The sequence below is a fragment of the Mustela nigripes genome, chromosome 1, assembly GCF_022355385.1.
Source record: "Mustela nigripes isolate SB6536 chromosome 1, MUSNIG.SB6536, whole genome shotgun sequence".
Classification (NCBI taxonomy): Eukaryota; Metazoa; Chordata; class Mammalia; order Carnivora; family Mustelidae; genus Mustela; species Mustela nigripes.
In genome coordinates this window covers 265,914,862-265,937,838 of record NC_081557.1, presented here as the reverse complement: position 1 = coordinate 265,937,838, position 22,977 = coordinate 265,914,862, and the positions used below count along the sequence as shown (strand labels likewise).

At 45.9% G+C, this 22,977-nt stretch overlaps 1 protein-coding gene across 6 annotated transcripts in view; it reads right to left on the bottom strand.

Annotated features, from left to right (window-relative positions):
- Positions 1–22,977, bottom strand: part of FRAS1 (Fraser extracellular matrix complex subunit 1) — a 420,039-nt gene that overhangs the window by 227,841 nt on the left and 169,221 nt on the right. For 5 of the 6 annotated variants that reach the window (XM_059385668.1, XM_059385660.1, XM_059385681.1 and 2 more), the window contains exons 6-14: positions 21,500–21,633; positions 15,088–15,171; positions 13,386–13,487; positions 12,881–13,072; positions 8,420–8,509; positions 6,243–6,278; positions 4,716–4,863; positions 3,088–3,231; positions 1,705–1,839 (exon numbers count right to left, since the gene is read on the bottom strand). In XM_059385668.1, coding sequence (XP_059241651.1) covers positions 1,705–1,839; positions 3,088–3,231; positions 4,716–4,863; positions 6,243–6,278; positions 8,420–8,509; positions 12,881–13,072; positions 13,386–13,487; positions 15,088–15,171; positions 21,500–21,633 — 1,065 coding nt within the window. The remainder of the gene's footprint in view (positions 1–1,704; positions 1,840–3,087; positions 3,232–4,715; positions 4,864–6,242; positions 6,279–8,419; positions 8,510–12,880; positions 13,073–13,385; positions 13,488–15,087; positions 15,172–21,499; positions 21,634–22,977) is intronic. The other variant, XM_059385675.1, reaches the window with a different exon arrangement.

Sequence of the window (22,977 nt, the reverse complement as noted above, 5' to 3'; positions counted from 1 at the left end):
AAATGGCCCCCCAAAAGAAAGGGGAAAAAAAGAAAAAAGGAAACCTAACGTGGGGTGTGTGGCAGGGGATAGAGGTGTTGCGGAGGGAAGAATAAAATCTAGGGGAATTAATTCCCTTTTTAAAGCAAATCTGTCACAGGAGAGCTAGCGGGCGGTCTCTTTGATGGGATAGAAGAAAGGAAGGGGATGATATTCAGTGACTTCATCAAATTGAAATTTTAGCAGTTTACCTAAATTGCCCAACATTACGCACTTAGGAAGGCGTTCGGAGGCGCCCGCTTCGAGCCTGTTCTAAAATAACAGGTAAACGGAACATGGTCAGTAAGAAACATTAAGGGTTCTTTATCTTTTATGGCTGAAAGGCCTTGACACGCCAGTGCTTCCGAGATCCCCAAGGGGGAATGCGCCCCTTCACTCACCACACACGCGCTCAGCGAACACAGAACAAGCGCACGCCTCGTGCCGCCCTTGACCCCGGGGGACGGAGCAGACGGGCGCGCAAGCTGCGACAGCCCCACGGCAGACTCGGAGGCCGCGTGTCTTCTATTCTGTACTGTAACTGGCTCCAGGGTGAGCCCTGCTGTCCTCCGGGCCATATGACACTAACAGTGCTGGAGTTTCCCTCCGGGGTGGTTTCCACCAGGCCGTGGACACTCTTCTGCCCACAACCTGGAACGGAGGAGGCCAGCAGACGTCCCCTGTAGGACCTGCCTTGCCACAGAGCTTGTGCAGCCCACGGAGCCAGTAAATACCACCTCCCCACTCCCTTCTACTATATTCCCGCCAAATGATCCTCCTGAAAAATCTAGCCACGGGCATAAAAGTGGGGAGCATATGAGCTGACCCTCAGACTGGCCCAGCTTCGATTCCCATCACATGTCTGCGCCCCGTCCCGCTCAGCAGCGGAGCCAGCTACCCCCGTTCCTCGTAAGACATCCAAGACCCTCCCTCTGGCCTGTCTGCCTTTTCAGGTTGGCCTGCCCCGGGGCACCCTGGCTCAGGTTCGGAGCACACGGATTCGGTCTCCTGCGGACCAGCCTAGGTCTCCACCCCTGTCTCAGCTTCCAGCATTACCCCGTCTCCCATTCCTGCTGGTGCTTACTTTTTCCATTCTTGCATTTAAGAAATTCTTTATACATTTTTACCTTACTCATGCTTACAATCACTACAGGGAACACGGCCCAGTACAAGCCACACTAGACTTAGTGTACACTTCGTGTTACACTTGGACTTGGCGTACAGACACTGAAGTCAGAGTAGACGTCAGTGTCATCATCCTGCCCCACTTTCTGATCCTGATGTCACTCTCTTATTTCTGTTTCTCCCTCTCTCTTCAGGTAGAAATTGAGTTTTGAAAAAAATAGAGATCTGTTTCTCCCTTCGTTTCCATGTAAGCGCTGTGTATTTCTTTACAAGAGGAAGGAACCTAACTTACGACACAGTGACCACCCCGAACCGAATTAAAACTGCTCCAGGGCCCCAGGCACATGCAGAAGGACCTCGAGAAATCTCACCACACACGACACATCACCAAAGCACTAACAAGGTTGTAAAAACACGCGTCGTCTCTCTCCTCCGTGGTTCTCGGCCCCTCGGGAGTCTGGCTCAGTTTCCTCTCAGACTTGAACAACTGCGCACAGCTCCGGGCAGCCTCAGATCTCTCAGAGGTGAGGGTGGCTTTCTCGGTGGCCGGGCCGGGCTTACCTGCACAGGAGTGGCGGTCCTGGAAGAAGCCGTCCCCGCAGGAGGACACACACTGGCCGCGCCGCATCAGCCGCGGCGGTCGGCAGGACGAGCATTCCAGCCCGCTGGTGCACGTGGAGCACTGAGGCTGGCAGGCTGGCTCCGGGCAAGGGCGGGGAGAGAAAAAGGGCCGCTGTGATTAGCTCAAAGATGCCACCCCGGTGCCAACTCGTACATGGCCCTATTCTGAGTGCCCGGAGACACCGGGAGCGAGAAAGGCAGGAGAGCTCATGTTCCATGCCAGGCTCTGCTCCATGCATGTCCTCTGTGGGAACAACATGTAATCTTCACAGCAACCCTTCTTCACCTGAGGATCACGCTCCCAGAGGTGAAGTCACTTGTCCAGGGTCACATGAAGCCAGGAAGTTTGGCTCCTGCTCCTCTTACCTAACAGGCCCCAATATCTTTCTCCCTCAACCACTTCCTAAGAATACCCTTGTCTCTTTTCTTCCACAACCCATGGCAGAGATAGAAATAACTTTCAAAAAGGCCAAAGATTAGGAATCAGGAAAGAAAGTACGGAGAAGTAAATAATTACAAAGTAATCAAAGCGGAGAAGCTTTACGGAGGCTCGACAATATCCGAGAAGCTATTCTAGACACTTCATGTGTATTAACACACTCAGTCCTCCCAAGAACCCTCTAAGGAAGGTACTAGTCAGCACTACTCCACTTTTCAGGTAAGAATACTGAGACAGAGAGCAGTTAAATACTCAGAGCCGGGGTATAAACCAATACACTCTTAAGTGCATACTTAGCTCCCTGAGTCAGAGATAAGGAAAAGTAATGATGATCTGGCCTCAAACAACCAAATCCTGCCGGGTAAAATCTTCTCAGACGCAGAAGAACTCTGAAAAGCAACACGGACCCGTTGTGAATCCCCCACTGGAGATAAACTCTATGGCTGATTATCCGTGTGAAGTTGAGCAAGCCAGCTGATTCCTCCGGCCCCCACGTTCCCCACTTGCAAAATGAGAAAGTTCTAGTAAGGGATCTCAAATGCACGTGTCAATTCTAAAGTTCTCTCCTGGATTAACTGAGTGTTGTATAAATGACACCAAGAATCCTAGCGATATTACTTTCTTTGAAAGTCTTCAAAAAAGGAAAAACCCATCACGACCACCTAGTAACATCTGACCTCCACATCACCTCTCTCAGTAAGCATCTAAACACCTGCGAAACGTTAGAAGCAAGAAGCCTGCAGGTAAAGAGGCCAAGTAACCCATGGCTGAGGTTCCTGCCTTCTAATGGTTTTCGGAAACTGTGCGCTTCCTGCGTGCATGGACCCCTTCACTGACAACAGTGAGCCTCAGTCCGCTTCTGGGCTGCCTGCCCAGAGACATACCTAAACAGAGAGCACCAGCTTGGTAAAATCCCAGACCACAGCTGTGTACACATTGTCCGTTCCGCAGCAACTTCGTGGGGTCCCGACAGAGGTCACAATGCTCCGGAGATCGAGAGCAGGTCAGGCAGTCTGGGTGGCAATGAACTACAACCAAGGACAAAGGAGAGGAGAATTTAGTAAAGACCATAGGATTTCTCTCACATTCCTCCAGAATCTACAGAGCATATGCAGCTGTATAGAATATGAAGAACAGAAAACTCTGGAACTTAGATATGAAAAAGGCCCCGAAATAGCAGAAGTGACTTCAATGTAAGATTTCAAAGAACCTCTCCTTCTCTGAAATACTATTACTGTCTCTGGTAGCTCTAAATAGAAGACACTAAAAACATAACTGAACGGCCCTGTTAATGCTTCTACCCTCTGGAATGCCTCTGCAAACAGGAATTACCAGCTCCATAATACACGATTTAAATGAATTCAATAATTTATGATTTCTTAGATGTTCTTCTTAAGCTTTGGCATGCATAGCAAGTTAAGACAAAGCACAATTTTAAAAAGTTATTTTCTCAAAAAGAGTTCTCTTCTTTTTTCTAAAAAAGAAAAGAAAAAAGCTTTCTTCTTTTTCTCCAAAATTCAAATCTCATTCCCAGTAACTGGGATTATCACTGAATTCAGTGACGATTGTCAGCAAAGGACTTCTTTCGGGTTCTGAAGTTGTCAAGGACCTGATTTTCAAGGTATTGTACATTTTAATGTGCTAAAGATTTGTTTTGGGAAGCCCAGGGAGCCACTTTGGTGAAGGTAAGATAATTAAACCATAAAGTTGCTTTGCTTTTGCCATGATAAGCTCTTCATAGAAACACTATGATTAGTCAAAATAAGTTGAGTGCAACAAAAGCAACCACCAATAGGAGAAATTGCGACCCACAGATGAAAACAATTAATTATGAAATATGAATGGAAGAAAATGCCACTTTTTCAAGAGAGACTAAGCTTATGGGCAAATTACTGTACAGCCAGAACAACACCAGAGCTTGCCAACAATTATTAACTGGAACTAATTCAACCCCAGGTGATTTAAAAGCAGAGTTGCAGAACAAGTAGATAAAATTTTCTTTTGGAAGAAACTAATGAGTCTTTAAACTTCAAAAACCCATTTGAGAACCCCAGAAGGAACCATCTGTTTAATAGCTCACCTTAAAAAAAAAAGAACGGACACCTGTAACAAACTTCCAGCAGTTGCTCTTACAGATTCAACAACGGAAGAGTTCTAACACATGCACTTGCCTTTACAAGTGTCCAAACTTTATGTTATTTGATATCCATAATCATTTTTTCAAGGTAGATCAGGCACATTTTATCAACGAGGCAGTGAAGATTTAGAGAGGGTCAATGACTTGGCCAAGATCACATACCCATAATCTGCTGAGTTTGGCCAATATACAGACAAAGACTCAGTAACATCATTTGATAGAAAAATTAGCAAGGATCAAAAAAAACCAAACAGCCCAGTAGGTGATTTAAAGGGAAAAAAAAAAAAAAAAAAAAAGGCAAGAAGGGGAAAAGATCTCTCAGAATTTTTCGGCAGTAAAAATATGTCGGCAGAAGTCAATCAGACAAGGACCCACCTGACGTACAATCTGGACAGCACTGTCCCTTCACCACCTGCGCTAGTGTGGCCACTGGACACGGTGAACAGGAGGGCTCGTAGCAAGTGACCTGAGAGCGCCGACACTCACACACCTTGCAGGGGCCATCGTCCCACTTCTCCCCGTCCTGTACGAAACAGCAAAGAACGGTGCTATCAGAACTGCCCAAGTTCACAAGACAGTTGGCTGGTGGAGAACTTCGAATTTCCGTAATGAACAAAATGCAAACCACCATGCAAACCTAACTCTGATAAGACAGTAGTTGAAGCATTCTAAATTAAAGAGGAACGATTTCTCCTTCTTTGTTTATAACTGATTCATTTTAAAGTACAACCCAGGCAGAGAGATAAACTATGAAAGCATTCTGGGGCTCCTGGAAAAAGCAAGAAGCCTATAACCCTTGTTTCTCAGCCTATCTCACCAAAAACAAACAAACAAACAAACAAACAAACAAACAAAAAACTCCAGAGGGGATTTCTAGGTACCTAGTGATTAGCAGGAACATTATATACCATCTTTATAATAACAGTGGGAAGCTGGTTAAAGCCCTGAATTTCCTTATGGTTACTGCAGTAAGAGTAACAGTAGAGTCATTATATTCTCAAAATGACAGCTCTTGCATGACCATTTTCAGTGGGCTGTAGAAGTGCCATGGGCTTTCTCATGCTTAAATATTCTTTTCAGCCAAGCAAATTATGGTAATAAACGTTAGCACTTCGATGGAGAATGCAAAGTGAATTAGAAAGAACAATTCCTTTTTGCTCACTATCCCACTCACTCTGGAGAGAGGAAAGAGATGAAGGTTCCACCCGAATGTTTTGGGGTGACGAAGGAGGCAAGACAGGGGAGAATAGCAGAGCATCTTATAATACCAATATTTGATATAATGTTTATGAAGCCAAATGATGTTGAACATTCCAAATGATGTGGCTATAGTTAGCAAAAATCAATGACTATTTTAGAAAAGCCAGGAATATTATCTTGAGAACGCAGAGGGCTTTACTTCTCTTTCAAGACATTCTGGATTCTCAGCCCCCTTACTCTATAGCCTCCAAAATTACAAGCTTGCTTGTGTGAGCAAAGGTGCTTGCGCTTTCCCTTAAAAAGAAACCATACAATGTTGTCCTGCATAAAACCTTGAAAGAATGAAAACTCAGCTTTGTTTTGGGGAACTAACACTCCCAAACCCCAAAATCTCTCAATGTTTTGAGGAACATGAAATGGCACTGATGGTTAAACTGAATTTTCTAGGCCAGAAAAAATCAGAAAGAGAAAATCATCACAAAAAGGGAAAGGTATGTATAGGAGCTCTTGGTTAGAGAAATATTAATTCCCAACTGTGGGGGAAAAAATAGGGTAAAGCAAGTCAAAAGTCCTCGTTACCATTAACTGGACCACAGTGCCGTCAGACACAACTGTCAGAAATACTACGACATTAAAGTTCCCCAGGACAAGCTTAGAACAACTCTATAAGTATCTGTGTACAAGTTAAAAGTCTGTACTTACTGGAATATGCTTAACTTTACTTGCATTTGAGGACATCTAGGAACAAAGAGAAATGTATTTATCATACTACTAAAATCACCATTGGGCTGACCTATTTATTTTCGCCTTTAAGACTTACCCATTTTGCCCAAGTAACATACAACTTCATTTGTTATATTTGTTTCTAAATACGTCAAAAAACAAGAAAAGCATATGATAGGAGGTGAAGACAGTATGCAGTGAAAATATATTTTGAATTCTTATTCTTGCTTTGTGCTTAAGCACTTGACTTCAATTTGCTTCAACGCGAAGGACTCATAGTCAAGGGGTCTAAGCCTGTAGGGCAAACTCTTCAGCCTTGTAAGGTACCACAGCATTACTTACGGGGTTTAGACCCATTTAAAACAACTTGTTTTTCTAATGAAACAAGAAGAAACCAGAGAGGGAGACAAACCATAAGAGACTCCTAATCTCGGGGGAAAAAACTGAGGGTTCGCTGGAGGGGAGGGGGCAGGAGAGACGGGGTGTCTGCGTGATGGACACTGGGGAGGGCATGTGCTATGCTGAGAGCTGTGAAGTGTGTAAGCCTGACAACCCACAGACCTGTACCCCTGAAACAAGTGATACATTATATGTTAATAAAAAGCAAAATAAAACAAACAAAACCAATTTGCTTTTCTTTAATTCCACCTGGCTTAATTTACCTCAAAAAAAAAGGTAGGAAAATTGATCCTCTGATTGAGAAATTAGAAATTCAACATCTATAGGTGGGCTTTAATCTCCTACATTCTTCGGAAACAAAGATACTAAGTTATAAGCCACTTATGAAACAAACAATGCCAACAGCATAATACCAATGATGCCACTTTTTCAGCTTTTTTTTTTTTTTTTTTTTAATACACCAGCCACTGTTCTAAGTGTTTTATGGGTATTACCTCAATCACCCGTGAGGTAAGTACTATTGTTATCCCTTCTTCACTGATGCGGACTAAGTAACGTGTCCAAGGTTATAGTCAGCATGTGGCCAAGTAGATGTTTGAACGAGGAGCCCGCTCTGTTAACCCTACACCGTGCTCTCACCCCTGCATATACTGGCTGGCAGATGCGATTTTCCCAAATCACGAAGAAAATGTATGTAGGAATCAAAGGACTTAATCCCAATTCTTATCAGCTTATTGTGATTGGTCAATGAGGCAGTTGTCTTTATGATCAGCTGGCCTATTTTTTAGAACACAATTGATCAACATTCCGAAACGCCCTGTGGGAAACATGGGCTCTATCACTACAGCAAACCTGAAGAGATTACAGTGAATATTTGTCCTTTGTGCATATAATTTTTAAAAGTACAGACTTCGAAATAAAACCTCAGCAAATGAAATTTCGAACCCCCCCCCAACCCATCCCTGAAAACCCTCTCTATTCTACCTGCAAAATCAATCGAGAACCTGACCACTTTCTGTCACTTCCTCCCTAGACCGAGACCCCATCCCCACCTCCGACTGTCGCTGAAGACCTTCCACCAGACAACAACTTCCAGTGTCGCCCCCTCCCGCCGCTCGTCCACAGAGTGGCCGAAGTGACCGTCTCGCAAGTAAGCCGGGTCACAACACCGTGCTCCGAGCTCGCCTGTGTGTGTGTCAGGGCGAAGCCACGTGTCCGGGCCGCCCAGCGGACCTCGTGAAGCCACGTGTCCAGGCCGCCCAGCGGACCTCGTGGCCACATCCCTTCGCGTCATTCACTCGGTGCCAGCCGCGTCCACTTTGTTGCTTGAACTCACCACGCACACGTCTGCGTCAGCCCTTCGCACTGGCTGGCCCTCGTCCCGGCCCATTTTCCTCCCCGGGCCTCCACGCGGCTCCCTCACCTCCTTTAGGTCTTGCTCAAACTTCTCCCCTTATGCCAAAGAGCACCCCCTTCCCTCAGCTACTCTAGCTGCTCTGTTCCCGCCACCGGACTTGTCGCCCCCTGACGTGGCCAGGACTCTGTCCTCTGTGTCCCCACACCGGTGCATGCGCCCGCCACAGAGCAGAGACTCTGCCTGCGTTTTGCTTCCAGTGTCTCTAGGACCGGCCACATAGTAGGCAAGCAATCACATCTGCTGAGCAAATGAATGGTTAAAAGGTATAAGGTAATGGCCCATTAAACGGCTTTTGAATTATTAATTTGTGACAGTCTCCAGTTCTTGGCCTGATACTCACGAGTCCTGCGTTGTCTTCATGAACACAGTAACCGTTCTTCGAAATGCATTCAGGGCAGCATTTTCCATCTAAGTGAATTAATTCTTCGCCCTGTAGAAGTAAGGATTGCAGAGGCGCATATCAAATCACCATCTCCAGGTAGCGGAGCCAAACTGCAGAAGAGCGGGACTCCCTGACTGGAATGAAAAACCCCAGCGTGCCCCTTGCTTTGGCCCCTGCTTGTTCCCTCCGCCGCGCTGTCCTCCCGTGGACAATCTAGGCCGCGCAGCTCTCCCCTCTGAGAGCGGCTTCATTCCCGCTGCGGTGGTCCCTGGGCACAGTCCCCCCACCAGTCCCCGCCCGTGAGCCGGAGCTCGTGCGAACCAGAGTGGCCAAGACTGCTGTAGTCTCGGAGAGTGACCCGTTTCAGAAAAGGATCGGGCTGTCTTCAGTATACGAGGTTTGAACTTGTGATTTGGTTTCATTAACAGTGTTCAAATCCAACCAACACTTCCCCTTGAATACGAAATTGGATACATCCTTCATGCACAGATGTAGTCTCAGGCATAAATTAAACAGCAGACAGCTAATTTTTATTTAATATTCTGGAACGGTTATCTAACTCACACAATAATTATTTTTTAAATTACTCATAAGAAGGAAAAAGGTCACGCTGAGAAGGTAGATGCTTAACTTCCAAAGTCTTATTTTAACTTCCCAATATTAGTAGTTTCATTGTTTTTATTTCTATTATAAAGTACCAAATGTTTATTATAAAAATTAAATAATTATAAATTCTATCACTTAAAAAGTATAATTCCACTGCAAGCCTGCAGAGACAATCTCTGTTTACAATTTTTCCTGTGCATGTACTAACATCTAATACCTATAGGCTAAGAAGTATTCTTTAAAGCACTTTCCTCTTTCTAAAGAATGGTGATGATTCTTCAAATGAAGATATTATTTAATTTGGGATCTATGTTACATTTGAAGTGCAGGAACCATGTTAGGTAAAAACGGAATAACGTGAAATTGTGCAACAGAATAACCACAGGGAACTGTATGCTTGCAAACGTGGTGCAGTACAAAACTGTAGTTGAACTGTAGCACGATGGGTGGGTTTTAAAGCTCTTCTACTTTTCTTGAGTATCAATTTTCTAAAATGAACAGGTATTATTTTGATGAAGGGAAATAGGAACTTGTAAAGGAAATACAATAATACGTGGATGGCTGTAACTTTTTTATTGTAAGTCTTTGCAGTGTCTGAAAACGGGTTTCAAGAAGAAAGGCGCCGCGTAGACATCACTGTCCATCAGAACGGAACGCGAGCCGCGGACACCGCAGACTGCGGGGCAGATTTACATATAAATTGTTTCGCAGAAACGTGACACATCAGCCGGTGGGTTGCAGGCCTAACCAGGAATGGTGAAATCTGCTCTCAGAGCATACAGAGGGGTTTATGTGCATGTAGATCTAAGTCGCTTCAAACAATGCTTTAGATCGAGACAGAGTACGTGTGCTTCGATTACAGGCAGAACACGCGGCTGCTTCTCCAGAGCCCACGGAAAACGCAGCAGGCCTCAGCCCGGGAAGGCAGGGAGGGTGGCCGTTCCGAGGCTCCCAACGCTACTGTGGACAAGGGCAGGCCTTGCTGCCCGGGAGCAGGAATTCGGTTTTGGGGAGGCGGGGAGTTCTAAGTAGATTTGCTCTTTACAGAAGGCGCCTGGAGGGCCCCCACCAGGGCAGCTCACTGTGGTGGGGAGCTTGCGGCAATTAGCATTTGACTTTGGCTTTGAGAAAAATTGCTTTGTGGAGCAAAACTAATTCTTTTCTTTTTAAGAGGATTCTGCTGCCTAGGCCAGATGGAGTCTGCTAACGCCTTCCCACAGAATCACACCCACATCCAGCCACCAGACGAGAGCCGGTGTGCGTCCCCTAGCCGGCCCACTGGAAAGGAAACACTCTTTTGAGGGAACTTTCCTCCGCGGCAGCAGGGAAGTGCGCCTCCCCCCACGTGTGCCCCCCCTTCTGTGTGCGACGGGGCAAGCCTTGCTCCCACCCACCCCATCACCGCCACCGTCACGATTTTACGCATGCTGAATGCCAGGTCCTTTAAAAACAAGTCATTTGACTTGTCTATCTAATTCATGTTCAAAGATAACACAAAATGCAGAAAAGATGAAAATCTTCAGACTGTGCTATTTCACTGTTGGTGCGTTATTCGTGCTTCGGTGTCTAGGGATTTGGCTGGACACATCAGAATCCAAGGCCATGCCATTTTCTCCTTTTTTTTAGCAAAGGAAAATTAAGTGCTGATCTTGATGACCAGTGTGGTCATTATTACAACAGTACAACTGCCCAGTTCTGACTCCTTTTCTAGAAGTTTACTTTTCTGCCTCTTTGTGGATGTACAGACACTTAGACCGAATCCACCCTTGGTAGCCAGGAATCAAATGGCCTGGATATTCTCAGAAAGGCAGAAAGTAGGGTAGAGTTGAACAAAAATCCCAACAATGCACTTGCACCGCTCCCCTGGGCAGACGGTCATTTTCTCCAGGTGCTTCTAATGCATTTCGTCCATATTGCCATCATCATTGGGGCCACTGCGTATTGTGATTTCTGTTGATGTATCTGACTTCCCCCAAACACCTGGGAAATCCTGAGATCAGAATGTGTCTTACTCATCTTTTTATCTCCAAGCGAAGCAGAAGTTAGGAAGTTTGTACTCCAGGTACTCGTGGAGCTACTTCCAGAAGTGTGGCACAGAAAGAAGGTTAAGGGATATTTTTGGTAAGATTCAATTTTGGTTAAAATTTTACTTCTGGTAGGGTTTCCGGTTCAGAACCCAGTGCCTTCAACACCAGGTAGAAACACAGAGGTCACCAGGAGGACACCAGTTTAGTTGAAAGAGAAATGGCTAAAGGCATTAGAACTCCTGAGCTCGTAACGGAGAGACAGGGTAGTAGGAGTGGGAAGCAGGCCGTGCTGGGGGTGACTGGAAGGCAGCGGGGCCCTCTCCATGCACCTCGGTTGTCGCTCCCCATCTTTCCTAAGAACAGAGAAGAAAACCTGGCCCACGGGGCCACAGGTCGTTGTCACAGAGGATAGCAGGCACTTGGAAACGCGTTAGCCTTGGGGACCATGGGTCAAACTGTTACCTGTGATCGAGACTCTTTGCTCAGACTTCACTGAAAATAGGTTCCTAAAGGGCCCACCATACCAGAATCACCTCTCCCACATTTTCCTTAAACCCTGGGATATTATTCGGCAAATTAAGATCTTAGAAAAGAACACAGCCTCCGCCCGGCCCTCTAGGGAGGCCAGGAAGCCCCAGTCTCTCTGGAGAGAGAGGGAGGGGAAAAAAACCAACCATGACGGGTTTTTCTCATCTTCGTCCAACCATTCTGACTCCCCTGACATAAAGAAGGAAAAGAAATGAAAAGGCGTGGGGGGTGGAGGGTGGGGAATAAATCTGCAAAAAGCAAGACCCTCTTTACCTAAATACGTTTCAGCTCTGCCAAGACTCAGAAGTAGGAGGCAAAATGAAAAATCACCCTGTCCCTGACAGCCCGTGTGGAAGGTTGTTCCTTCTCGGGCTCAGTGCTCAGAGGAGCTGAGATGTGGGGGAGCAGAACTAGAAAGAAAAATGCCTTCCCAGACACCCCGAGCTTCCGATCTCCTGAGTTCCCCTCATGTACTCCAGTCCACAAGCCTGCGGGGAACTGGTGGGGCGGATGGCAGCAGCGGGGGAGAAGGAGACGTTCAAAGCACTTTGTTTTGCAGTGGGTCAAAACGGAGTTCAAAGGGGGGGGGGGAGCAATTTGCCTACAATATACATCTATAGTCCCAACAGAGGCTGCTTTGTTAGAAACTTCTAGAAACTCTACAGCCAACAGAAGTCAACAGAGGTCATCCGAGTTAATTATTTATGAGGTTCCCTCCCTCTCTCTTTAAAACAAAAACAAAAATATTTTATATTCTTTCCTGATCCGCAGAAGCACCGGCAGGTGCCGGCTCTCAGTTCTGCTGAATCCTGCGGTAGGGCCAGCGCGAGCAGCCGGGCCGGGAGCCCCTGCGGACTGCGTCTCGCAAGCAGCAAGCCGGCCAGGCCACCAGCCACGAGGGCCGGCCGCACGGACTGACAGGCTCATGTCCCGTATCATGTCCTTCCCTGTCATGTCTCTGGCTCGAGGCTTCCCATCAGACCAGATGCGCGGAGAGCTCAAAGCTCCGGGGGGCTGTTCTGAGCCAGTCTGAACAAATAGTGACATTTATTTTACACCACAGAGCCCTTGTGCTGGAAGGCTCTGTGAAGTGTGAGTGGTCAGCCTGGCTGTCGCCTCTGCGGCTGCCGAAAAGGCAGGAGCAGGTGAGGGACCCCCCCCCCCCCCCCCCCCGTCGCCCAGGACAGACCCGCTACAGTCCGTGGGTCGCCCAGGACAGACCCGCTACAGTCCGTGGGGACGCGTCTTCGCTTCTCACCTGGGCGCACTCCACCCTGGCACACTCCCCGGTCCGGCAGGTCACCTGGCCACGGTCGCACACGCAGAACTCGCAGGCCGAGCCCTTCCACATTTCATCCTGGTAGCGCACGATCCCGGCCTGCGAGCAGCTTCCCGCAGGAGACACGCATTCCTCACAGCATTCCCCGGGACGCCGCGCCCTGCTCTGACCCTGAAGGAACAAAGGTGGCGGGAAAGGGTGGTTCTCAGGAGAGCCGGGAACGTCCGGGCCAGTGGGGCAGAAGGACAGCGAAGGCAACACCGTAGGCTGCTCCTTGCCTCTACTGCCAAGCCAGCCCGGCTGGGGCGGCTTCCTCTCGACCGCGGCCCTCCTCCGTCCGAAGCAGGTCCTTCCGATCTCCACTGACTACTTCTGAATAGCACAACACTGTGGATTCCCTCAAAAGACACACTAGACTGGGAAAGGCCTTTCTCAAATGACCCAGGAGAAAGCTCTGAAAACCAGCCCCCACTCTCTCAAATACCTTGTCACATCTCAGCGGCGGGCAGGCCTGTGTGTGGCACCGGACGGCACCCTCGTCACATACACACGTGGTACAGGCGCTTTCATTCCACTGCTCACCATGCTGAGTCAAGAAAGGACAAAGTGGAGAATCCAGTGTCACATACATCAGACAGAAACACTGGCACACGAGACACATGATTTTTTATTACAGTTCTTAATTGAGCCACACTGAATGTACTCCTGAGAAATGGCCTCATTCAGGCAGCAACAGCCTCTGAGAAAAAAGTCAACACATGTCCAAAGAGAACTTCGTGTTTGTTTTTATTCAACTGTATGTATCCGTAGCTGTGTTGAGGCCCTGCTCTCTGCCAGGCACAAAGGGGCCCTGGAGCCTCAAGATTAATAAAAAGACCCGTTGGCTGCCTCATGAGCGCTCATTCTTTAGCTCTTCTTCTCTGCCAGGAGACCCAGCTCCCACTACCACCTACTCATTTTCCCAGCATCCCTTAGGGCAAGGGCATTGTCCCAATCCTAACCTAGGTGACCTCAGGGGAACTCTGCTAGAACAGTGAAGGGCAAAGAAAAGACCCTCCTTCCCCATGAAAGAAGAAAAGCTGTCCCTTTTCCCCACCAGCCTTTAGCGATGATTGTGTGTGGCTGAGCTAGTCCGGAGGAAGCCATCTTGGGGACGTGCAAATGTCAAGATGCTTCAGGTGGCAGGTGGGAAGATCAAGACACCATCAAGAGCTGAGAGGACCAACCCTGCAAGCACCCGACCTCTGCACTTCTTGTTATGTGAGATTACAAATGTTTTCATTTTAGCCACTTTTAGAGGAGTATTTCTGTTACTTGCAACCAAAAACGTCACCATAGGTATAAAGGCTATCTCTACCAGAAGAAATTAACCTGGCCCACGCGTGGCTACTGTGTCGAACAACACAGATCTCGTCCGGATAAAAGTCCTTTCCCAGTTAGCTACGTTTGTTCAGATCTCAAGGGACCCATCTGGACTTCGTGGCATTCATTCCCTAATACTCTGTTCCAGATTCTCTACTGAGAGGCATCATTCCAGTTTCCATTTAGTCTTCTTCAGAGTGGCTCTCAAGCAAGGGAAGTAGTTGGGTTTATTTTTTAATCTGTTCTTTGCTTTTGAATAATGTAACCTTCTTTTGGCTCAGCTGGGCACTCCTAAGAGAGACACTCATTCATTCATTCACTTTGAACTCATTTTTATTGGCACTTATTAGGTGTTAGGCACAGTTTTCAAAATTATTCCAATAGTATTCTCAACTATGCAGGTTCTACCACCACTAGCTTCTCCCCTCCCTCACTAACCCCTGGCCTCCCCCAGTGTGGGTATCGGTACATACAATCCAGCCAAAGCAGAGCGACATTCCCAGGGCCTCCAGCCCAAGTGTAAACTGATAATAACCAACGCTAGTCCTTTTCTTCCTTCGAGACATGTAAACAGTAGGTTCACCAAGGTTCGTGAACCAGGTGCAGCCAGCCGGCACATTCCTTTATATTTCTAATCCCCTTCAATTTAATGTTTTCATAAAGTCTTCCCACAAAGAGAAGAAAAAAGCTGTTTATGTGCTGAGTTACTAACCCTGGCAAAGACTCAGACAAGAGGGTGGGGCGGGCTAGTGGTTGGAAAGGGTGGAGGGCGTATGTGTGAGGACGTATGTCAAAATAGCTACAGGGGGCACATCAAAGGTTACCTCGTACACTTGGCCAGATGCAGAGCAGGACCGGGAAGAGCACTGTGGGCAACATTTTCCAGGAACTCGGACTACAGTTTCACCCTTATATACAAAAAAGGAACAGTGCATCAAAAGGAGACATTAATAAAATCCACGACGGTAGGAAAATTTCACTGATAGCTAACTCAATCATATGCCTCAAGCATCCATAAATAGCAATTTCCTCTCCTTTATTATTTATTAGTCACCTGGTGCTTTGATAAGAATTGGCACTTCTAAAGTCACCGTGACTCTTAATTAAGAGGTCTGCACATTCCTCGAGTCCCCTCCTCTTCTAAGAACAAACAAAAGCCCCAATAATAACAATGACAGTAAGAACAGTACTTCGTGTTCCCCAGGCACCACTGTAAGGCTTTACGTGACCCTGTGAAGTAGATGTTCTTATCCTTGCTCTGCAAGCGAGAAGAGTAAAGACCAGAGAGGTTGTGTGACTGGTACAAGGTCACATAGCTGACCTGGTAACGACAAGTGGTGGGAAAGAGACTTCAGAGCACCAACCGCATGAGCACTGAAGAGCACGTAAGCTCCTGCTGAGTTACTGCTAAACCCAAAATGGAGGCATCCCTCTCTTGACAAGCTACTTCACACTTCTTTTGCATCTTTATGAGAATACACCTCTTTGTGGGAGCGCACACTTACATATAAGCATTAGGGAGTTCTTTGACATGAGAAGAATCCATCATATTCCTAGGTATTTGAGAATAAGAGCAGAGAAGAGTGGTGACAGAGACTAAGTGTCCAAAGAACCCCCAGGGCCCTGTCCCGACCTCTCTCCCCTACCACTCTCACCCCCAGAACACCAGACCGTTGGTCTCCACCGCCCTGAGAAGGACTCTCACACCAACAGTCCCTCATCAATGCCAAAGAGTCAGCATCTGTCTGAGTTATCACTACAACCTTTTTATGAATGGCAAGAAGGTAGACAAATTAAAGGCAGAGGAAAGAGAGTTAGAATAAACCAAGTTTTAAGGACTAAGAAGGGGTCTGTCTTACATTGAAGATAGCTTCTGAATGATTACCTTCACTTTCTCTTATAAGAAACAAAAACCGAAATTTTATTGCCATGGTTGCTTTGGAACTCACTCTGTAAGAATACTGCAACCAAAGTATGTGGGCAGGGCAGGGGTCAAAGAGTTTCAATTTTTCTCGAACAGTTCGAGTCCTACTTCAGTAGTTCTTTAACCCGATGATGTATGTTTAGAGTAAAGCATTACTAGGTAATAGGGATTTATTTCAAACAACTGAATCACTGGGATTAAACTGACAACTGTATTCTTGTTTTAGGTTATTTTATTTCTTTATTCTTCTATATGGAAAATATTATGGCCATTGATGTTTAACAGAATTTGTGAAAACTGGACATGCATTGAAATCGTTGAGCATCTCTCAACCTCAGAACTCTTCAGCTTAATGAAATTTCAGTGAGAAAGTAAAATAAAGGCATATCTGATGTCATACTATCTGGTAATGTTACTGTAATAAGCAAATGAGCTCATAAATGGTTGGTACACAGGGAACAGATGCAATGATCACAAATCTTGACTCGGCATAGAGTGAGTGTCAGTCCGTCGGAACTAGCAGGGACTAGACCCAAGCACAGTGGCAGAGTCAAACTCGAGCGCGCGGGGGAAGAACGGATTACTTTGTAGCAGTATTGGCAGAAGGAAAATCAAGCTTTCCAATCCTTACTGGCAATACCTAATTATATATTTTATTGATGGAAATAGCATCTTTATTCACCCATCCAGATCACCCATGGCAGGAGGGGAAAGCATTTCTAAAGAAAACATGCCAGGCTAGAGGAGAACTGCCTGACTGAGGCGAGAACTCACCTGGGCTGGGGACAAAAAGCAAGACAGGAGATGCAAACAAGATGATGAAGGGCACAGTGGGTCCGAAAAATGGGAAAGACGTTTCACACTGCATTGTGTTGCTGTCATGTATCTGAATCCTATCGTTCGGGGCTATGCAGATCCGCTCTTCCAGATGTATAGTCTGTACAGGGGCCAGTCAACTACAGACCATGGGCCAAATCCAGCCTAACACCTGTTTCCATAAGCTTTATTGGAATAAGCCACACTCACTCATTTACATATTATCGACAGCTGGTTTTGTGCTACGTTGACAGAGCTGAGCAGTTGTTTCAACCGAATGGCACACAAAGCTGAAAATATTCACTATGTGGCTCTTTACAGAAAAAGCCTGCCCACCCCAGGTCTAATAGAGAACCCTCAGTCATCACAGGAATTGGATTTAAAAAAATATGGTTAGTGTTATTACAATTTGAGGTACATATTTAATTATGGTTTTTCAAATTCCTTACATAAACATATGTATGATAAAAAATTTCATGGTGTATTATGGCTCACAGCCCTTGACAAAATATTTTCCTACTGTGATACCTCTGCAGATCTAGAAAGAGATGAAAACTTCACACGAAAAATTAAAACAGCCATCCTTCAACCACTGCTAGCAGGAAGTCCCACTGAACAGAAGACGTTCCGTGGCCTTTCTTTGCTGATGCAGTGATTTCAATGCATGTCTAATTTTCACAATCTTCTTTGCTGTGTAAACCTAAATAGATATAAGAACCATCATTCTGCCCAACTCTCTGCCTTTCTATATCAAACACAACCCAGAGCCGTCCCTCCCGTGTGTGGCCACTCCTGTTTGAGGCAGTCAGGTGCTGGCCCTCACTTCCCTTAATATCTTTCTTTCTACATCTAATCAGAGCCCATAATGTAAAAAAAGAAAAGAAAGAAAAAAAGAGTGGGAAGTATGTATGTTGAAGAAGGTAGAGGGAGTGATAAAAAGTAGGGGAATAGGACGATTCCTCAAGGGGTAAAGCCCACGGTCACCGAGACAGGAGAGAGCCTGTGCATTGGTACAAACCGGACTCAAAACGTAGGGGGTGTTGGTCAGGGGAGGCCGGGAAAGATCCAATGTCTACACAGTAGAGCTACCCTGACTGAAAACCCACCAGCCCCTCAGACAAGGAGACATGAACCTTAGCATCTGCCTGTGGATCCGAGCAGGGGAGTTAGCCAGGGCAGGGCATTCACCCTGCAGCTTTCAAGCATGGGTAAGGATTTCTCTTGACCAAGGATGAATAAACAGAAGGAAAGGAGCTTGGGGAAAAAAGCTGAAGAGTAAGCAAAACAAAAATGTTCTAAAGATTCAGAGAAAGAGCAGACAGACGCCTGAATGCTACCTATTACAGGATCTAAGAGAAGACTTGAAAGTTATTCTGCAACTTCAGTAAGATGCATGAAAATGTGGTCTTTATTAAACAGAAGCAAGAATAAAGAAAGAATAAGGGTTAGAACCAAAATAAACAGATGAACCAATGGGAAGAAAAAGAAGGAAGAATTAAAAGAAAAAGTGAAATGGTCAAATTAAAATCAATACTAGAAGCAGTAAATACAAACTCGAGAAGCTCTCTCCATATGACGAGGAAAGATACAAAGTGAGAAACGATGAGATGGGCCATGATTGGTAATGAGGGGAGAGAGGGGAGCAATTTAAGAGTCATCGTAAGTGTTTCTGAGGAATGAGAATAATTGGAATGAATACGATGACATTAAAGCCATAACTGAAGAAAACCTGAAAAGGCTATACCATATTCTAGACAAATTTCTCACCTAGAAATATCCTTAAAAAGTGTCTCATTTATAAAGATAAAGAAACATCCTAGGGGTGCCTGCATGGCTCATTGGGTTAAAGCCTCTGCCTTCGGCTCAGGTCATGATCCCAGGGTCCTGGGATCGAGCCCCGCATCGGGATCTCTGCTCAGCAGGGAGCCTGCCTCCCTCTCTCTCTGCCTGCCTCTCTGCCTACTTGTGATCTCTCTCTCTCACTCTCTGTTAAATAAGTAAATAAAATCTTTAAAAAAAAAAAGAAATTTCTCCTTTTGTCAGAGATTATCACCAACATCTAAAATGTGATTATAACTATGAAAAAACAAATATATTCACATTTGCCTATAAAAAAATTGAAACATATTACCAAAAGAATCTATTACGGTGTTTTTGAAGGATAGGAATATAAATAATCATTTTCTGCTTTTCTGCCTTTTCCAAACTTTCCTTAGTAAGTACAGATTCCTTTTTACAATTTAAGAGGAAAAAAATAAAAAACCTCTTACATTAAAAATCGTTTTTTTTCTAGAGCTCAAGACCTGGAAATAATTTCTCCTGATGAACTTGCGTGTTTTTAATATTTAATGAGTTGATGCATACAAAAGACTTCAAACGCGTCCAGTGCTGTAGCAACTGCCCTTCTGTGATTGTTAGTATAGATAATGCTTTGTAACTCTTTTTGGAAGGCCACTTAACACAATGGTTAAAGGCTGAGTCAGGTGTGGTCTCTTGAGGTTGTGGTGCCGAACCCAGGTGAGAAGCACTGAGGCTTCCTAACTGTGGTGTGTCACCCATGTCACTTATGCTCGCCATACCTCAGTTTTAGGTACTGGCAAGAGGGATGATAATAATAGCTCTTCATAGGATTGTGATGAGAATTACAGAGCTCTGAAAATTAATGACTGGCATATAATAAATGCCAAAAATGTGGTGATGATGAGGACAGACATGATGGTAGATGACAGACAGTGGTAATGGTGTTTCCATCAAAAGCCTAAATTTTTAATGCCCCTTTATACCATCAGAACATCCAATATTTACTAATGATATTAAATCAAGAAAAATATTTCTAAGTAATCTGAGAGTTGTTTTTTTTTTTAATATGTCATGGCAGAAATATAAACTTAGCATAAGAGTGATTAAAATCAACCTATTTTCAAGACTTCAAAATGCTTACATATCAACTAGCTCTAAAGTACGGTGCCAAATTTCACCTTTTTAAATTAATGATGTATATTTCAATGCAGACTCTATGTGATGTAATGGTTGAAGCTAGAGCTCATAGGGTTTTTATTTTTTTAAAAAGATTTATTTGTTTGAGAGAGAGAGAGAGCATGCATGTGCGGGGGTGGGGAGGGCAGAGAGAGAGAATCTCAAGCAGATTCCCAGCTGAGCGTGCAGCCGGATACAGGGCTGGATCCCACGACCCTGAGATCGTGATCTGAGCTGAAATCAAGGGTCCTAGGCTTCACTGACTGAGCCACCCAGGCGCCCCACTATATATAATGCTTCTAAGAATGGAAACTAGTACTTTCAATTACTCCAATATCTAACCTCTAACATGAAGTCTGCTCGGGTTTCAACGATTTAAAGCAGAAGGTGCACAAAGGGGTGTTCCCTCCATGCCTCCTCCGCTTTCCTTACTGCAATCGAGGCAAACTGCTCAACTGCCCATCATACACAAGGGGACGGAATCCTGGAAAGTGCTACGTCAGAACGGCCCCGCACCTCCGCGTCCTCGGAACGTGAGATGTGGTGCAGCTCCCCCGGGAAGCTCATTTGTAATCTCGGTGCTGGGCGAAGACTTGGTGATGCGTGGGGCGATGTGACACGCGTGCCGTCACTGCGGTCGTGCGGGTAATACAATCTCGTCTTTCAATCAGGCGCATTTCCCTTTATTTGGCATTTAGCATTTCCTGTCTAATTGCCTTTTGTCTACCTTTAAAAATATTGCCCAATTGTCACAATGTGCCCTGTTATTGATTTTGTTTTATTTGACACAAAGTACTGCTCTGTATCAACTGAATGTTGGCTTCCAGCTTTTCCTTAGATCAAAAATGAGCTATTTTTCAACTGGAGGCAAACTCCTTTCATGGTTATCTATCAACTGCCAAGGAACATCCATAGAAACCCCTGGAAGAGTCAGAAACTGCAAAATACCACGTATCCCACATTTATTTGCCATTGATTTTCTCCTCGAAGTTTCTGTGAAGAGTCTAATATTTTGAAAATCTGACAAACTTTAAAAGAACAAATACCATGATTTTTTAGAGCTCCCCAGAGAAAATCCAAATAATTTGAATCGTTCTAAGAATTAAAAAGTGTACGTCTGGATAATCATGTTCAAAGGCATCCATATGTCTTCAATATGATACCTATGCCTCGAGAAACAAGACCTGATCATATCACGGACTTTTCCAGATGTTCAACTCGACATTTTTGCAACATCTGCAGCTGGAGCTGGTGGCTTCTTTGCGTGGACCCCCCCAAGGCTCACGTTCATTACGTAACACTTAGCTTAAATGGCTGGTAATTAGATCTACCTGCAGCTTCTGAGGGTAAAAGAAATGTCAGTGGTGGTCTCCGGAAGTATAAGGACAACAAAACAGCCTTTGTGTCTTCTCCCTAGGACTCTCAACCTCAGAAGCTGACAACCTCAGAGGAGGCCCCAAGTCCCCAAACAGTGAAGTTAACAGTCCAGCAAGGATCCATTCGGAGGCTGTCTTCCTTACCTGGTTACAAAACAGAGGTTGACACTGAGCTGTGAAGCACTGGACGACCCCATTTCTACACACACATTTGGCACACCGACTCAAAGGCCAGTCTTCCCCATCCTGAAATACATGGTCTTCATAGGAACAAGGTTCTGGAAGGTCAGAAAAACAAGGATTATTGGGGACTGACTGCACACCCTGATCCCAGGGTGGACTGCGTGGGTGTGGACAGTGCAGTCCTATAAGGCCCTCTGGTTGGGGATTAAAACTCTGCAGTCTCTGTATGGAGTTCTTTAAGGTGGGCCTGGGGGAGAGAGAATCCCAAGCCCATCCCACATTCAGCATGGAGCCCAAAGAGGGGCTCGATCCCATAACCCTGGGATCTGACCTGGGATATGACCTGAGTTGAAATCAGGAGTTGGACGCTTCACTGAATCAGCCACCCAGCCACCCCCACCGTATGGAGCTCTTAGTAATCTTCTGTCTGAGTTTTCTAAGTGACGTCTGGTGAGGCGATGTAACTGTGCCGGGGAGTCTCAGTTCATGCATCGGTCCCAAGCCCACTGCCTCCTTGCCTTCCTGAGATGGGCTCGTAGCCACTGGCTCCCAAACCCACACCAGCTGCTGTGGAGAACAAAGGCCAAAGAACACAGGAAAAACATGAATTTCTTTTGCAGCCCATTGACAAGTACTTAAGACAGGCAGGATGACTTTCCTCCAGGAACTCAGCTGCCTCCAGGTTAATACTCTGCTAGAGGCAAAAGGCAATTAGCCCCAGTTCCAGGATTCTGTAAGTCTTCTTTAACATACAAAAATCCCTTCAGAAACTTTATCTTCGCTGCCTTAGATATGTGTTAGCAATCATCCTCCAAGCACACAGCGTACTGCTCCACATCTGAAGGGTCTCGTGGCTAAGGTTTTACTCGACAGTAGTAAATGACCTCTTCCCAACAGCAGCTAGCCCTTCAAGGTCCTGGAAACCTCACTTCCAATTCCTTACAGACTTATCCTATCCCTGACCCCTCCCAACCTGAAAGTACATAATCCGTCCCCCCTGGTGACCCCAGAGGAGCTTACTGCCCACAGCCCCCCAAAAAAGTACCTTTTTTTGCACTGAAGATACCTCAAGAATTCCCTTGACCATTCACTCTCAGACCCCAACATTTCACATCACAGGGAAGGCTGCCAGCCCGCAGCCACAAGCGGGGACCCCGAAGCAGGGGTTAGGAGACTGCATGCACCTGAGTGCCAACCAGCAGGACGGAGACCAAGGAGAAGACCTCTTACAGGGCAAGAAAGGGTCCCACCATCCCAGACAGCCAGACAGCCACCCCCGAACTCTGTTGTTCAAGGATTTTTAAGAGAGTGGGGGCGCCTGGGTGGCTCAGTGGGTTAAGCCTCTGCCCTCGGCTCAGGTCATGATCTCAGGGTCATGGGATCGAGCCCCGCAGCGGGCTCTCTGCTCTGCAGGGAGCCTGCTTCCTCCTCTCTCTCTG